The sequence below is a fragment of the Chelonoidis abingdonii genome, chromosome 18 (genome assembly GCF_003597395.2).
Source record: "Chelonoidis abingdonii isolate Lonesome George chromosome 18, CheloAbing_2.0, whole genome shotgun sequence".
Classification (NCBI taxonomy): Eukaryota; Metazoa; Chordata; order Testudines; family Testudinidae; genus Chelonoidis; species Chelonoidis abingdonii.
This window is the reverse complement of record NC_133786.1, coordinates 2,680,588-2,698,416: the sequence shown is the minus strand read 5'-3', so window position 1 is coordinate 2,698,416 and position 17,829 is coordinate 2,680,588. Positions and strand designations below refer to the sequence as shown.

The following is a 17,829-nucleotide window of genomic DNA, read 5'->3' as shown; positions in this document are numbered from 1 at the left end:
ATTAGGAAAAACTTGTTCACTAGGAGGGTGGTGAAGCACTGGAATATGTTACCTAGGGAGGTGGTGGAATCTCCTTCCTTAGAGGTTTTTAAGGTCAAGCTTTGACAAAGCCCTGGCTGGGATGATTTAGTTGGGAATTGAGTTGAGGTCTCTTCCAACCCTGATATTCTATGACTCTATGATTCTATGAAGACAGGGAGTGACATCATCTATTGTTCTTCATGCCCCACACAAGGCGAATCTGGAAAACACCTGCATATTAAAGACTGAACCGGGGAAGTGCTGGACTCAGCCAAAGTGGTTTCTAGCCTGTGTATGAAAACCCTGGGGATTCCAAGCTGAAAAAGAAGTGTAGCTTGTGCCTTAAAAATCTGCCAACCTGCTTGTATCATCAGCCAGGGTGAGAATCTGCTAATTCATATCCTATCTTTCTAGTGCTTAGTTTGCGTTTTTGTTTATTTGCTAGGTGATCTGCTTTGATCTGTTGGCTATCACTTATAATCACTTAAAATCTATCTTTTTGTAGGTAATACACTTGCTTTATGTTTTAATCTAAACCAGTAAATTTGGAAGTAAGTGCTTGGGAATCTTAGCTCAAGGGCTGTTGCATTTCCTTTCCACACTGAAGGGTGAACTCTATGAGCTTGCAGGTCCTAGACCGGGAAGCTAGTGGTTATTTTGGCTATAGCCTCTCTTTTGTTGGTGCATGCAGTGGCTGGTCAGAGAGCCTGCATATAGCTCCAGCTGGGTGTGTCCCTACCTGTATGAATGCTGGTGGCAGTGTAGGACCGGGAGCAGCACAGTGGGAAAGTGATCCCAGGCTCATGAGTCAGAGGGCTCATTGGTACCCCAGTCCCAGGTGGCACCCCGAGGGGATCCCATCACATGGGGATCTGACTCCATCAGCGAATCCTGCACTAGATTGGTCAGGCCAGCTGTCCTGGGGTGAAGTGTTGGTTCCCTACAGCATGTAGTGTCCCTGCTGTCCACTCAAGTGCATGTGTCTGGGGCGGGGACCAAAGTCACTCCCCGGTGCTGCCTCCCCCCACTGGACTCTGGATGCACTCAGCTTGGCTGAAATCTCCAGAGGCAGAGCAGCTGGGGCCCAAGCTGCAGACAGTGCCTGGCAAGTAACCAGGCTCCATTGACTTTCGCTAACCTCCCTAGTGCCAGCTTGTCCCTGAACTTTGGAGAAGTTAAATTGCAGCCTCCCTCAGCACCCCTTCCACAGCAGCTTCCCTCTCCCACATTGGCAGCCCCTCTGAAGGCGGCGAGGCTGCTGGGATCAGCATGTTTCCCTCCCTGGGGTTTGCCAGGAGCTGGGGACTGGAGGCTAGATGCAAGGACAGGGTGCAGCTGGCATGTGGGACATTGGTGGTGGGCAGCACAGGCCGAGGGGATGCAGGGCAGGGCTGTTGCTGAGGGCATCGGGGGTGTACGATGTCAGCAATACTTTGCATTGCCCGAGGGCTGTTCAGCCATTGAACTCAGAGCACAGAAGTACAGGGAGAGGGGGAGGAGGGGCGAGGGCTCTGGTCCCCACTGCTCAGCGTTGGACAGGCCCAGACAGGGGCACACACAGAACCCAGCAGCCCTGGCTTCCATGTCTGCCCCCTGCTCTGTGCTGCTGCTGGACTGGGCTCCTGACCCCCTGCTGTCAGTGTGATCCTGGTCCCATTCCCGGGGCACACACCAGCCCCGTGCTCCCTCAGCTAGTGCTGCAAGAAGCCAGGCAGCAGTTGCCAGCGCTCCCACTGCTCCCCTCCTCCAGCACCCTCCTGTGCCGTGGGGCCTGGGGAAGGGACTGGCTGGGCCAGTGCGCTGCTCCTTCCCCGACATCCTGCTGGGAGCCATGCTGGAGCTCACAGGGCTCATCCCGGGTGCAGATCCAGACCCTGGTGTGAAACTAGGACAAGGGCAAAGAAGAAGAAAGGCCCTGGCCAACTGCCCAGGCAAAGGTCCCCTCCATGGGCAGGCCCAGCCAGACTGTGATGCCAGCAGAATAGTCAGAGGGTTGCTCTGGGGTCGGGGAGCAGGCCCATGTTCAGGCTTTGGAGTTGGGGTGGGGGAACGCCAGGGGCACAGCACTGGGCTGTGGCCGGGCCAAGTGGGATGGCCACACTAGGGAAAGGCTGAGCTTGCTGGGCTCTGTGGCAGGCTAAGATCGATGGCGGACCCGCCGTCTGGGCTGGTGTCAGAACGTGCAAGGTGTAGTGTGGCAGGGCAGCGCATTGCCACAGTCTCAGTGGATCAGGAGGGAAATGCCAACCATTCCCGCTGGGTCTGTGTGCCTGCGTGGCACCCTGCAGCCCCTGAATGCAGGCCCAGCCACCCTGAGGTCAGAGCCCCTAGCTCCCAGCTGGGACTTCCTGCAGCCCTTACCTCTCTTGCTGCTACTCTCCCAGGGTCCCTGCAGGGTGAGGCTGGGGGGCCCAGGGCCCGCTGGCTTCCACAGCCCTCTCTTTTCGGCTCCCCCCACACAGTCGCTCTCCATGCCGAGGCTCTGCCTGTAATGGGGCCCAAGCCTGGGGTCGGTGGGTCCCCGAGGCTCCGTGGCTCTGCGGTGAGGGCCAGGGGTGCTGGGCAGTGGGGGGCGGTGGAAGGTTTGCATGTCCTTAGCAGGAAGGTCGACATAGAGCACCCGGTACAGGCTGCTGCTGTTGGGCCCCCGTGGGATGCCCGGGATCTGGGAGCTCCGGCTCGGCCTGTCAAAGGACACGGCTGCAAAGAGAAAGGGAGAGACATGGTGTGTTAGACTCCAGGGACTCCATGAGCTTCACCCAGCCTGCAGAGCTCCCCCCTGCCCCACAGACACACCCAGCCCTAAGCTCTCCCCCAGCCCCGCAGACACACCCAGCCCACAGAGCTCCCCCCTGCCCCACAGACACACCCAGCCCGCAGCTCTTTCCCCATCCCCGGCCCCACAGGCACACACAGCCCACAGTCTCCCCCACCGCCCCACAGACACACCCAGCCCACAGCTCTCCCTCCCACCCCCCGCCCCAGAGACACACCCAGCCCGCAGATCTCCCCTCGCCCTACAGATATACCCAGCCTGCAGCTTCACCCCACCCCAATCCCCTGCCTCAACCCAGAGCCCCCTCCTGTGCCCTAAACCCCCCATCCCTTGCCTCACCCCAGAGTCCGCACCCCCAGCCACAGCCTTCACTCCCTCCCACATCCCAACCCCCTGCCCCAGCCCTGAGCCCCCTCCCACACCCAAACTCCTTCCTAGAGCCTCACCCCCTTCTGCACCCCATCCCCCCCGCCCCAGCCCAGAGCCTGCATCCTCAGCCAGAGTCCTCACCCCTCCCCACACCTCAACACTCTGAGCGAGCCCAGTGAAAGTGAGTGATGGTGAGAGAGAGCGAGCAATGGAGGGAGGGGGATGGAGCGAGTGGGGGACGGGGCCTCAGAGAAGGGGCAGGGCTGGGGTGTCCAGTTTTGTGCGATTAGGAAGTTGGCAAGCCTACTGAAAGCCCTCCCGCCCCCGGGAGGTGTGGAGCTCAGTTAAAGCCCCTAAGTGCTGGCTGCCCCCCAGACTGCAGGTAGCGAAGGTCTGGGGCTGACGTGTTTGGAGCCAGACGCTGACATTCAAGTGCATGCTGAAAGGCCCCAGTAAGGAAACCCAGGCATTGCATCGCCTCCCCTGCAATGAACCAGCTCCCACCGCCACGGGCTTTGTGATGCCAGAATCCTGCTGACTCCCCAGTCCTCCGGGGAGCCTTTGGGGGAACACCAGGGAGACAAGCCCTGAATTTCTCACAGCAAAACCCAGCAGAAAATCACCCTCTCCCTATTCAGAGAACCAGCTTGGTCTCCTGGAATCCCACGCATGGAGCTCAGCTAGCCTGCGACTGGGGGCCTGGAATCCCACACAGGGAGCATCATCTCCTCTGGGGAACGTCCTGACTTTGCCCTGAAGGTGCAGCGAGAGGTGTGGGCTGGTCCATGCGGGAACCTCTTAGGGTGACTAGACAGCAAGTGTGAAAAATTGGGACGGGGCACGGGGGTGGGGGGTAATAGGCACCTATATAAGAAAAAGATCCCAAAATCGAGACTGTCCCTATAAAATCGGGACACCTGGTGACCCTAGAGCCTCTCTCCAGGCAGGGAATGGCCAGGAGCAGAGCGGCACGGTGCGGCAGGGACTCACTGGAGCGGTGGAAGTCCAGGCTGTCTTTGGTCTCAGCCCACAGGAGCTGACTGCTCGACCTGCTGCTGCTGCTGCTGCTGAAGGTCTTGGAGCAGGAGGTGGCTTTCCAGCTGTCAGCCAGCCACGGGGAGTCACTCACGTCCATCCTGGGGTTGGGGAGGGGAGGAGACATACAGGTGAAGGCACCAGGTGGGGGCTTTGCTGTCACCTGCAGCAGCTCTGGTAAGCCCCGGCATATCGGGCTGGGTGAGTCTGTGGCACCTTCCTCCTGTGTCCACGTGGAAGGGGCTAGCACAGGGATAGAGCCCCACTCCAGCCCTGGCCATGTGCTGTTACTAGGCCAGGCTCGCAGGCCAGTGCCGCTCCCTTTGTGCTCTCAGGCAGTGCAGGGGGAGTGGGAAGATCCTCTGCGTTCCCAGCCTGGGGAGCCCTAGCAGGTACGGCATGTTTCCCGCCGCAAGGGTGTGTCAGGATGGGCAGCGGGCAGCTTCTGGCTCCCTCCTGCTGGCAGATGCTGCACAGCACCCACATGAGCAGGGAATCTGGTCATCTGCTGTAGGGAAAAGCCCCAGAGTGCTGTGTAACTCACAGCACCCTGGGCACCTGCCTTTCTCTGCACCAGGACACCACAGGGGTGTTAGCTTGGCAGCCTCTCATCACAAAGCCATCACATGTTCCCCAGCAGGGACCAAACGAATCTGCTCCCCCTCCAGCCTGTCCTCACCCCCTTGTGCCTGCAGGACCATCACAGGGCACAGGTGGGGCTGGCAGGGGCTGCTGCAGACTGTAAGCTGTTTGGTGTCTTACAGAGGGTCATATGTGGGGCCCGAGGCTGAGACAGAAAGGGGATGCAGGTTGCGATTGAGGGGCTGCATGTGGGGCCCAGGGCTGGGATAGAAAGTGGATGCAGATGGCGATTGAGGGGCTGTGTGTGGGGCCCAGGGCTGGGACAGCAGGGGGCTGCAGGTCAGAAATAAAGCAAGCATCTTCCCTGTCAGTGGGCCACTCTTGGGCTCGCTGAGTGGGGATACAGGCCAGCCTATGCCGTAGGGTTCAAAACCATTTTCTCCAGGAAGGTTACTGCCCATGGTAGGGCCAAGCCGTCACTCACTTGTGCTTGACGATGGTGTTGTCACTGGCATATCGGCACAGACCTGGGAGAGAGGCAGGGAGATTGTTAGCTGCACAGCAATGGCTCCTTGCAATGACCGGGGTGGTCTCATACCAGCAGACCATCCTGAGCTGCATGGCTCCCATTTGCTGCCCGTCTTGGCCACCTTTCTCAGCAGGCCCCTGTCATCTTGCCCCCATGGCTGATTACAACCTGACTCGGACAGCTCCTCACCAGTCCCAGCACCAGTTTCTGGATAACTCCGGGACATGCTCCCACAGCACTGGGATAGAGAACCCCTGGGGTTCACCCCAGACCACCCACGGCAGGGTCCCTGCTGATCTCCTGCACTGACAGGCCCCTTTCTGGGGACATCTCCCAGGGCAGTGCTTGGGCAGAAATCAAGACCAATCCCCAGTGTAATGTCCAGGGCTGTGTGGGGGCTGCAGGGCCCAGCGAGCAGGGGTGATGTTGGGGATCCCTTCTTTAACTGGACTGTCTGAGCCCCTAAGGGCTGGGGTGTCTCAAACTCACAGAGCCCAGGCATAATGTGTCGTTCTAGGGCCCCTGCTGCCCCCCACCCCCATGCTAGTGACTGCTGGGAGACAGCTGGGCTCGGAGTTCGCTCTCACCTTTGCCCACAGCATGTTGCTGTTCTCGGCTGTAATGCCTGGAGTGGTGCTGGCACAGGTAGACAGCCAGCACCATCAGCACGAGCCAGAGCAGCGAGCCCACACTAGCGATGAAGACAGGTTGGCGAATCACTGCCAGGATGTGGCTGACGGAGAGCACAGCCGGGGTCCTGGCCATCTTTTCCACCAAGGGCTCTGGGAAGGAAGGGGCGGATCAGAGGTTGAGGTGACAGGCTGAATGGCTGCAGCAGAGAGCTCGTCCAATGCAGAACCACGGCCCGGGAATAGCTGAGCTGCTCACCTGCCTGCCCACAAGACACCGAAAGGTTAAAAGCAAAGGTGCAGTCGCAGCAGGAGATTGGGTCAGGTTCCAGTCCCTCTTTGTTACCCCACAGCAACACCTGGGCTGCTGCTTGGAGGGGCACAAGAGCCTCCTGCCTGCACAGGTCAAGGGCTGGGGTCCCCCTCTATGCGGGTGTCACTGGGGAGCCAGGCTCAGAGCTGGGATAATGCTGGGGACAGGTATCAGTTGGGATGGAGAGAGATTGGCCCAGCTGGCAGAGGGAGCCGGCCTGTCAGGCTAGGCAGGTCCCACCACTCCTGGCACACCCCTAGGGCCTGTGGGCTGGAGCCCTGTGAGCGGCACACCTGGCAGAAAGGGAGGGGGATAGGCCATGGCCAAGGTGACCCAACGAGAGGCAGGCAGAACTGGGAACAGAACCGGATTTCAGACAGCCAGCTCCTGGCTCGAACCATCAGCCAACATTCCCTAGTCCCAGCTGCCAGCCAAGCCCCTGCAGAAAGCCAGCACTGTCTGGGGGTTCACGTGAAATGAGTTAAATGCAGAGAAGAAAAATATCCCTCCCAAGTGCTGCCTGAGCCAATGGTCCACTGGGCAGGTGTCAGAGAAGGGAAACAGACCAAGGAGCATGACCTCCACTCTGCCCCCAAGAGGGTCCCTGCAGACTTCCCTAAAACTTCAGTCTGGCCAGCTGGCAATGGTGCCAAGGGTCCAGGTGACTGAACCAGGGTTTCTAAGGGATGCAAGTGAGCGCAGCCAGCAGGCCAGTGTGTCAGCTTGGGGAGCCAGAACGGCAAAGGGAGGGCAAGTGAGCGAGTGATCTGTCTGTCCCATCATCCCCAGCCGGCTCTCTGATCACAGGGCACATCACGGGGGGTTTGGGGGTTTCCAGCTGGACAAAGAACTCTACAAACAAAACATCATTTCTGACCTACGCTGCTGCATGTGGCATTGCTGGGCACCCCGAGCCCAGCTCCATTGAAGGCTGCTACCTGGATACAGTATTTAACCCCAGCCGGCAGCATGACTGTTTCCAGACTGTGTGTCCCTCCATTCACGGTCCTGTTCAAGTGATGGTGAGTTTCATTGCCCAGGTACCAGACCTGTAACATACCCAGACAGAGCTAGCATGGCTGTGACAAACCCAGACCAAGAGACAGGAGGCCTGTCATACACCCAGACACAGATACAACCAGATACACCCCCACCACCCAGGCCCCATGGAAAGCTGTGACAACCCCCCCACACACTGCCCCAAGCCCCACAGACAGCTATGACCTCCACTGCCTCAGGCCCCATGGCTAGCTGTGACCCCCACTGCCCCAGACCCCATAGGTCAACTATGACCTTCACCACCTGGGCCCCACAGACAGCTGTGATCTGCTCCACCCAGGCCCCCTGGATAGCTGTGATCCCCATCGCCCCAGGCCCCATGGATAGCTGTGACCTGCTCCACCCCAAGCCCTATGGATAACTGTGACCCCCACCACCCCAGGCCCAACAAGCAGCCCCAGGAACTCCAAGCAAAAGCTGCTCCACAGGCAGGACTGCACAGGCACTGAAGGGTCTCAGCTGGTGCAGCTCCTCTGCCAGGCCCCCTCAGGTCTCTGAGCGGAGCAGCCCCCGAGATCCCTGCATGAACAAACACTGACTCCTGTGAATGCTCCTGAAAGTGACTGAGAGGACGTGTCATTCTGTGCAGCCCAGCCCGGCAACACTCCCAGGAAACATGGCCCTGCCTCCTGGCACCCTCCCGGTTACCTCCCACCTTCGGGTGAGATCCCTCCATGAACCAGAGCTCCCTCCAGGTTCCTACTAGCTGCAGCCTGGCCAAGCCAGGCCGATTTAGCTCTTTAACCTCTGTCCCCACTGCGAGCACATCAGTGTCATGCTGGGCCTGAGAGGTCGCCCCAGCACATCCTCACCTTGTAGCCCCGGATGATGCCGTTGTGTGTGTGGTGGGGAGGGGGGTCCCAGTTGATGAGCACTGTGCCATTCCCATCCTCCACTGCCGTGATGGTGACACGCTGAGGAGGTGCGCTAGGCACTGAGGACAAGAGAGAGCCACTGAAAACCTCCTTGGCCAGTGCGGGACCGGGCTGCTCTCCGGACACGGTCCCTGGGGCTTTGACCTCCCCATCCCCACCCCTTCCACCCGAGGCCCCACCCCTTCTGGGGTAAGACTCGGTCCCCTCCCAGCCCTGTACCAGTAAGTCTCTATTTCTACTTTCACCCCTGGGTGGACGGCAGCAGAGCTGTGGTCCCTGAGGTCTCCCACCAGCACCAAGATGCCCGTCTAGGCTTCGGGCAGGTATCGCTAGAGAGGCAGGTCAGGTCATGGGGCCATGCAGAGATGGGGTGACTGCAGATGAAGGGACCAACCTGGCCTCCTGGTGCCCAGGGGTCCTTTGAGATTGTGCATGGTGCTGCTCCTGCTCCTCATCCTCTTCCTTGTCCCTCCCTGTTCCCTCTAGCAGGACAGTGACAGACCCCAGCCTTGGCACTTCCCCACACAAGATCACTGGACGGTGCAGCCTTGGGGTGCTGGGGCACAGTAGGGCACCTGCTGTGCCGTTCACCCAGGGGATGCACAGCAGCTGAATGGGCAGGTTCCTGTGTGCTCCAGCAGGACCCCCTGACTGTGCTCTCCTGGTGAGGCATTGGCCTTGTAAGGAGCAGCACCATGGAGAAGGACCTGTAGGCAGCCATGCACCAAGCCCTCAAACCCACTTAGCATGTCACTCATGGACTCCCTGCCAGGCCAGCAGCCTCTCTAGGTCCCCATGTGACCTTGCTCTGCAGAGCAAGCTGAGTCAGGGCCTGGAGCTGGAGGGACTGGGGGTGCCTCGGGCTGTACCTTCCTCCGGGATCCAGAGGTGCCTGACGTTGCTGTCCAGGCCATGGACCTTCCCAGCATAGGGCCGAACCTTGAACTCATACTTGTAGCCTCTCTTAAGGGCTGGGATGATGATGCTGTGCTCCCTAGGCACCTTCCGTTCAACCCAGTCCGTGCTGACTGGCAGCAGAGAGCGGTACAGCACAGCATGACCCTCAGTGTGCTGGGACGGGCGGATCACCTGAAAGGCAACCATGGTCAGTGGGGACACAGGACAGGTCAGCAGAGATCTGCTCAACCCCTCAGCCTGCCCATATCTGAGTCTCCTCTTGTCCTCCTGCCCAAGATGGTGCTTGCCTTGGGCAAGGGGCTTGGGGATAGGCTGCCAGAGCTGCATCAGCAGGACTATGTGCTGGGAGAAGCCAACTGAGTGTGGTTGCTATGACAGAAAGTGCTGCATAAATGTTGATAGATGGGAGGGCAGGAGGATGGGCAAGTGGATGGATGAGTTGGTAGATGGGTGGCGGGAGGGTCAGAGGGTGGATGGCTGGTTGGGTTCTGTCATAAACAAATTGTTAAGGGTTAATGTCTCTTTTACCTGTAAAGGATTACAAGCAGGGAACTGGAACACTTGACTAGAGGACCAGTCAGGAGACAAGATACTTTTAAATCTGGGTGGAGGGAAGCTTTTGTGTGTGTTCTTTGTCCATTGTGTGTTTCTCTCTTGGGGGTTAAGAGGACCAGACATTACTACAGGCTCTCTAAGTTCTGTTCAAATAGTAAGTAAGACAGGCCGTTTAGTCTTTTTAATTGGTTTCTCTATTTGCAAATGTGGATCTGGCTGGTTAACTTTATACGTGTGTTGCTGGGAATATTTGATTTGTATTGGTACTGGGAAAAGTTTCTCTGTAGTGTCTGTAAGCTATGGACCCTGTAATTTTACATCTGAAGTTACAGAGATAAATCTTACTTTTTTCCTTCTTTATTAAAGATTTCTTTAAGAACGCTGCATTGATTTTTTTCCTTGTTTCCCTTTTTAATCCCGAGAGATTGGGTTTACTCACCAGGACTGGTGGGGAGACGGAGAAGTGAACTCTCTCTGTTTTCCTGAATCTGTTTGCCTCTTTGTGGAAGGGAGGGACATGCTTCTCTGTATTGTGATTTAAAGAGTTTGGATCATAGTCTCTCAGGTAGCCCAGGAGGGAAAGGTGGGAGGGGGAAAGAAGGGGAATGGTTTATTTCTCCTTGTATTTAAGAACCCAAGCGATTTGGGTTCTTGGGGTCCCCAGGGAAGGTTGGGAAGATCAGAGTGTCCCAAAACACTATATTTTTGGTTGGTGGCAGTGCTATCAGATCTAAGCTGGTAATTAAGCTTAGAGGATTCATGCTAGTATCTCATTTTCTGAACTCTAAGGTTCAGATCTGGGAAGGAATACTATGATAGGTTCAGTGGATGGGATGAAAAGATGGGTGAGAGAGTTGATGGGTGGGTAAGTAGTTGGGGGTGGGTTGGATACTGCCTGCAGATGTGGTTGCCCCATCTCAAAAAAGATATATTGGAATTGGAAAAGGTTCAGAAAAGGGCAACAAAAATGATTAGGAGGAGAGATTACTAAAACTGGGACTTTTCAGCTTGGAAAAGAGGAGACTAAGGGGGGATATGATAAAGGTCTATAAAATCATGAGTGGTATAGAGAAAGTAAATAAGTAAGTGTTATTTATGTCCTCTCATAATACAAGAACAAGGGACCACCAAATGAAATTAATAGGTAGCAGGTTTAAAACAAACACAAGAAAGTATTTTTTCATGCAACGAACTGTCAACCTCTGGAACTCCTTGCCAAAGCATGTTGTGAAGGCCAATACTATAATGGGGTTCAAAAGGAAGCTAGACAGATTCATGAAAGAAAGGTCCATCAATGGCTATTAGTCAGGATGGAGTCCCTAGCCTCCTGTTTGCCAGAAACTGAGATTGGGTGACAGGATATAGAATCTCAGGGTTGGAAGGGACCTCAGGAGGCCTTTTAGTTCAACCCCCTTCTCAAAGCAGGACCAATTCCCAGACAGATTTTTGCTCTGATCCCTAAATAGCCCCCTTGAGGATTGAACTCACAACCCTGGATTTAGCAGGCTAATGCTCAAACCACTGAGCTATCCCTCACCACTCGCTTAATGAGCACCTGTCTATTCATTCTCTTTGGGGCCCCTGCCATTGGCCACTGCCAGAGGACATGATACTGGGCTTGCTGGACCTTTGGTCTGACCCAATAGGGCCGTTCTTATGTTCTTAAGTAGCTGGGAGTGAGCTAGATGGGTGGTTAGGAGTCGGTGGGTGAGTAAGTAGCTGGAAGTGGGATGGATGGGTGGGAGAGTTGGAGGGTGGGTAAGTAGCTGGGGGATGGGATGCATGGGTGGGAGAGACAGTGGGTGGGTAAGTAGTGTGGGATGGGATGGATGGGTGATTAGATGGATCGATGTGAGAGTTGGTGGGTGGGTAAGTAGTTGGGGGTGGGATGAATGGACTTGTCTATTGGGGACTCCTGGCTTATGGGCCTCAATACCCATTGCTGGATGTGGATTTCAAACAATGGACATGACATGAAAGAAACTGACCACATCCTCATCATAAATCGCTCCGCAGTGAAAACTCATGGATCTCCAGAGCACAGGAACACCAGCAAACTCCAGACTAGCTGTCACTCAGTTCTCACTCGTCCAGCTCCTCATCAGCCAGATGTCCACCAAAAGCTATGGAATGGATGTGCTGGTGGCATCCACCCAAGCTACTCAAAGGTGCCTTGGAACAAGCAAGCACTGGCCGGCATCAGGCCAAGTACCAGCAGACTGGACAGATGACATCATAATGCCCCTATGCCAGGGTAACGAATCTCACACTGAGTGTAGCAGCTACAGGCTGATTTCATTGCTTTCAGCCCCTGAAAAATCTTCGCTCATGTCCTGCTTGGTAGGATGCAGCCCATGCCTTAACAGACGTTGTTCACAGACATCAGGTTTTGCTGATGGGCAGTCGATAATGGACGCTCTCTGAACCCTCTGGCTCCTGGCTGAGCTGCATCAAGAATTCATCCGCCCGCCTCATCTGGCACACACGGACATCAAAGCAGCTTTGAATTCCATTGGCAGGTCAGCACTTTGGCTTGCACTGAAAGGATTTGGTGTCCCAGATGTTCTGCTACATCTGGTGTGTGATCTTCACATTGGTTCTGGTACGAGAGTGTCCTTTGGTTCACAGCTTTCAGTGGATTTCTATACAGTCTCAGGTGTGTGGCAGAGACGTGTTATCGCAAATGCTCCATTGACATGCAAAGGGGTGTATGCCTTGACACTCCCTGGTACTGCCTGTAGAACAAGCCCAAAGATTTGTGGATTCCCAGAATTGACCCAGATCTGGGATCTTCCCTCCATAATGCCTGGTAGAGTGCCATCAGCCATGGTCATGGCTGGAGGCTGAGCAATGGTCCTTGGTAGCCTATGAGCACCAGATGATGTGGGTAGCTAAGAGGGTACTTAGCTGGGAGCGTGGGTGAGTGGATGGATGAGAGAGGTGGATGGTGGATGGGAGGTGAGTGGGTGGATGGACGGATGGATGAGTGGGAAGGTGAGTAGATAAATATACAAAGCGTGGGTGGATGAATACAGGAGGGTGGGTATGTGGGTGGGTGCTGCCCACTGGGCTGGATGCTGAACTAAGCTGACAGTTCAGGACACAGTTTGAGCACCTAGCCGATGGAGTGTGCAGGGGGAGCTCTCTACCTTGCAGTCTCTGCACACAGACTGAGCATTTGCAATGGCACCTGACTCAGTTCCCAGGTGCTTTCTACCCCAGGCAGCGCTGCTGCTAGACGTTGCAGAGCACAGGCCTGACTGCATGGGGGAACATGCCAATGGTGAGCCCAGGGGTCTGCTTGGCCCTGTGGGGAGGCCTTACAGCACTTGGCTACTATCCTTCAGGCCTCGAAGCCTATCGCTGGCGGGTCCTGTCCTTGTGACCCTTTCACAGGCAGGTGTGTCACAGCAGAGCCAAAGCCCCTTAGACCCTGCCGGCAACCTGCCCAATGTCCCGGACGGCATTCCTGCATTACCCACAATCACCTCCATGAGGGAGGATGGCTTTCAAGGCTGCTGTCCCCATGCCACTCTGCCGTTGGAGCTGGGGAATCCCGCCACTGGTCTCCAGCCAGCCCTCCACTCTCCTAGCTGGGCCTGTCTGTGCATGCTGGGAATGGTGGGGATCCGAGCAGCACTGAGGCAGGGCAAGGCCTAGTCTGGCCAGGCTGCCCGGGGGACAGGGCTCAGCAGGACCCTGCTGGAAGAGGCTGGGTTTGGCCGGCACTTTCCCATTCACAGGCTGGGAGTGCAGGGGCAGCTCCCCATTCCCTCCTGCTCCTTCAGGACACAGTGCTGCTGGCTGTAATTCCTGGTGCCCTGGTGGGGTGCTGGGACTTGTCCTGGGTGACACATTCCCTGGACTTCTCCACTTTTGAACTCTGGGGCCATTTGCAGGCCAGGGAGCACCGTGCTGCACCCACCCCTGAGAGGGGGGCTGTCACACGGGCAGAAGCAGACCATGTCGCCCGTGACTCTCTCTGCTCCCTGCCCTGTGCAAACGCACTGCAGCATGGCGAGGCGCTCACCCTTCCAGCAGGAGGTTGGCTCAGACAGGCCCTGAGCTGCTTCGGGACCTGCACAAGCCCAGGCAGGGCCTGGGGTGAGAACAGGCAATGGGATCTCGAAGGGTGTATGTTCCCCTGGCTGCCTCTGTTCCCATGTACATTAAGCACTGGAAGCCGACAAAATGGAAGCCCCGTTTCCATAGGAAAGCAACATGAGGATGTGAAAACAACATGAAGTCAGCACACCAGGGATAGACCCTGGGGGCCGTCCAGACTCTGGAGATCAGCAATGGATTTAGGGGGATATAAGGAGAAGGCAGAAGGCTGCTCGTTACCCTGCACCGGGAAGCAAAAAGGACAGAGCTCTTTACATCCTGGCCAGGCTGGCTGGAGACACTGGGAGATTGCCTTGGAGAGAAAAACTATTTCAGACAAGGGTTTGGCCAGGTACACTTCAGTGGAGACTATGAAACAGGTTATCTCTTTTGGTTTTTATTGAACCATTTCTGACTCTATGATCCTTACTTATTCGTAAGCTAAGTTTTTGTCGCAGTTATTTTTAGTAAAAGTCACAGACAGGTCATAGGCAATAAAGAAAAATTTGTGGAGCCTGTGGCCTGTTCATGACTTTACTAAAAATAAGAGGGGGGCAGAGCTAGATAGCGGGGAGGAATGGAGTCCTGGCGGGTGGGGGGTGGGGGAGGAGGAATGATTGACAGGCCAAGCTCAGCTCCCGAGGCCGCAATGGGGGAGGCACAACCATGGGGGGCACACAGCCCATGCTCCAGAGCTGGCCTCAGCTGTGGGACAGGGGTGTGGGCCCGGCTGCAGCCCCCACCAAGCCCAGGATGCCACTGGGGTAGGGCTCATGGCCCCGGTGGAAGCCGTCGGGTGGGGCACATTGTCCTGGCTGCAGCCGCAGTGGAAGCCATGAAGCTAGGGCTGCAGGGTCCTGGTTCCAGCCAGCCCCAGTTGCAGGGCAGGGGCTCACAGTCCCACCTCCTCCTCCTGAAGCGTAGAAATCACAGAGGTCCGATAAAGTCACAGGATCTGGGACCGCCGTGACCTCCGTGACCAAATCGTAGCCTTACTTATTAGCTCTTAAATTTGAGCTTTTGATGCTAAACTCATGACTGAGTCACTATCAATATGCTGTGATGTTCCAAAGGCCCTGACATGAGCTACAACACTCCACCTGTGTGTACACCGCTCCCTGGAGACAGCAGGCCAGTAATTTCTGTGAGTATCCAGTGGGCACGGGCTGGGCACCACAGGGGCTGCTCTGAGGACCTGCAGGTTGGTGCCTACTGCTAACCCGCACCAAGAGGGTGAGGTCTGGGAAGGCCTATCAGACAGGGCTTGTGTGGCCAGAGCTCCTGGCTTCAAGGAGCTGAGCTGCAGCAGGCACAGACAAGCCCACTTCACACTAAGGGCCTCCCAACCCTGGGTGCCCTTGGGGAGCGCCACCCTCACGACGCCCTCCCCTTCACCCCACCCGTCCCCGAGCCAGGCAGAGGGGCCACCCAGGGCTCACTGCCAGGCACTCTAGGCCAGGGTACCGATGCACGTAGCACTAGTGGAGACTCCTCACTGACCTTCCAGTGCAGGTAGACGGCAGATGAGGAGGGGAGCGTGGTGCTGTTGTCCAGGTACAGCTGGACGTCCATCATCTCCCGCGGGTCGTCCTTCGGCCACTCCCTCTGCCCAGTGTCCAGGGGGTCTACAGGCAAGAAAGGGGCAAGCGTGGGGTTGGGAGCATGGGCAACAGGAGCTCCTCGGGGAAATACCACCCCCGGTGAGCACCTTGAGAAGTTGCTCCCTCTCCCCTCTGACAATCCTAGCCCATGGGCTGTTACCATGTGCTGGCAGCCCAGCTAGTGGGGAGACCACAGGCCCCAGGAATCGAACTGGATGCTGGGAAGGGTGAACAGAGCCAAGCCGGGGGAGACTCTGTTGTAGCTTCAACCCCCTTCATGAAGCAAACCCAGGGTTGTGAGTTTAATCCTTGAGGGGGCCATTTAGGGGTCTGAGGCAAAAATCTGTCTGGAGATTGGTACTGCTCTGAGCAGGGGGTTGGACTAGATGACCTCCTGAGATCCCTTCCAACCCTGATGTTCTATGATTCTATGAGAGGCAGAGCTGGAGGGGGCAGGGGCTGGGCCAGCCTTGAAGTGATGGGCCCAGCCCTGCACACACTCAAGCAGTGGAGTCACTCGGGCCATGCGAGGCACACTTCCCAGGTGTGTCTGGAGATCGGGCCCTGCCAAGCTAGAGACAGGAGTTCCCAGCAGCCGAGGGCATTGTCTACTGATGGAACATCCAAGTGCTACTGCGCCCCGGCCCCTGGGCCTGTGGGACCGCAGGGGTAAGTACCACAGAAAGGGGCTTTCTTGGAGCTCATGTGGGGCTCTTTCAGGCAGCTCAGGGCATTGACGTATCTCTGTCCAGAAGCTGGGACCCCAGCCTGTCAAGTCTTGGGGAGCAGAGGAGAGAATCGCGCCAGGGCTGCTCAGAGGGGGCCAGAGCTGATGGGGCTGGTGGATGAGTAGGGCAGGGATGTTACGTGTGCCCAGTCGCTGGTGACAGCTATCTGCCTCCCCCAGTTCCCGGGGCGTTCAGGCAGCAGGGTGTGCTGGGCACTAAGGTCTCTCTGCTGCCCGTGGGCATGGCCAAGCCCTGCCATGCTGCTGGCAGTGAAGGCTGCATGGAGCTGCTTACCCTGCACAGTGAGCGAGGCCTTGGCCGAGGCGGTGCCCACCTGGTTCTGGGCCGTGCAGATGTACCTGCCGGAGTCAAGCGTTGTCACGTAATGAATCCGCAAGGTGTTCTCCTCATCCACCTCATGCCTGTGCGTGTGAGACAGAACAGCTGCCGTGAGCTGCATGGAACAGGGACTGGCGGCCACTCAGTGTTTGTGCCAAGCCCTGTCCTGGCTGGCCCGTAGGCCCCATCGGTATGCACATGACTCATAATTAAACCATGGGTGAGCGGGACATGGGCAGCAGGGCTCTGGGCCCCAAACACAGGGGGCTCCCAGCTGCCGGAGCCTGGGATCTTGCATGCGTAGCAACCACTGACCATGGTTCCCTCTGCCCCATCAGAGCCAGTGGAGCCACTATTCCAAGGGGTGGGAATTGCTCATGCTCATGACCAGAAACAATACCAGGCAGTATCCCATCCTGCCCACCTCCAGGAGAACGGGAACAGGTGACAGTCTGGGTTTGCCTCCATTGATCCCTCCGGGTGCTGCATCAAACAAGCACAGTTCCCCCTCTGCCCCGGGGCCTGGGCAGTGTTGCTAAGTGAGCCTGGCATCCTCTACCTACCTTGCAGCAATGGGCTACGGGAATTACTCAGTGCTTGGAGTGCTGTGTATTCGGATACCCGCCCCGCAGGTAACATGCTAGCTGAGGGGGGCAGCGCCAATGCTCACAAGCCTCCGAATATACACCACATACCTGCCCCAGGGCAGCTCTCCGTGCTCCTTGTGCCACCATACTTTGGGCAGTGGGTCCCCCTCAACACCACACCCCAGCTGGACGGTGCTGCCAAATTTAGCCACAATATCACTGGGTCTGTGAGTGAACGTAGGCTTTTCTGGGGAGGAGAAGCAGAGATTTCAGTGAGACATCCCCGCTCTGCTGGGAGATGGAGCTCTGGGCGGCGAGAATTAGAGTCAGTGCCACATGTTACAGGATCCAAGCCCCACAACCTTCTGTGCCCCCAGGAGGTCTCCACCCCCTACCACAGTGGTCCTCAAACTTTTGAGGGTCATACCTCCTCTTACCCCTGATGGTGGCCCCCCAACCAGAGCTGGGGCTGGGGCTGGGAGTGGCTCAGGGGGGGAAGGAGGGGAGGAGGGACGTGGACAGGGGTAAGAGAGCCGAGGATGGAGCTGCAGCTAGGGCTGGGTGGGGCTGGGAGCGGGGCCAGGAATGGAGTCGCAGCCAGGGGCTGAGGCAGAGGGTGGGGTCAGGGCAGGGCTGGGAGCAGAGCAGCAGCTGGGCCATGATGGGGGCAGGCAACCGGGCTCCTGGCCAAGTTCTGAGTCATGCCAAGGCCGAGGATGGGACCAGGTGTGGGGCCGGGAGCTGAGACTATGGCTGGGGATGGGGCCAAAGCAGAGCTGAGGGGGTGGGATCTCCCTCCCCACCCCCCT

At 57.2% G+C, this 17,829-nt stretch overlaps 1 protein-coding gene across 1 annotated transcript in view; it reads right to left on the bottom strand.

The window, feature by feature from the left end:
- The window catches only part of ROBO4 (roundabout guidance receptor 4), a 381,615-nt gene that overhangs the window by 322,809 nt on the left and 40,977 nt on the right, over window positions 1-17,829 (bottom strand). Inside the window, exons 5-14 of the mRNA XM_075073581.1 lie at window positions 17,129-17,267; window positions 16,389-16,516; window positions 15,266-15,390; window positions 9,058-9,277; window positions 8,126-8,247; window positions 7,132-7,303; window positions 5,900-6,094; window positions 5,268-5,310; window positions 4,157-4,302; window positions 2,383-2,721 (exon numbers count right to left, since the gene is read on the bottom strand). Of these exons, the coding sequence (XP_074929682.1) occupies window positions 2,383-2,721; window positions 4,157-4,302; window positions 5,268-5,310; window positions 5,900-6,094; window positions 7,132-7,303; window positions 8,126-8,247; window positions 9,058-9,277; window positions 15,266-15,390; window positions 16,389-16,516; window positions 17,129-17,267 (1,629 nt within the window). The remainder of the gene's footprint in view (window positions 1-2,382; window positions 2,722-4,156; window positions 4,303-5,267; window positions 5,311-5,899; window positions 6,095-7,131; window positions 7,304-8,125; window positions 8,248-9,057; window positions 9,278-15,265; window positions 15,391-16,388; window positions 16,517-17,128; window positions 17,268-17,829) is intronic.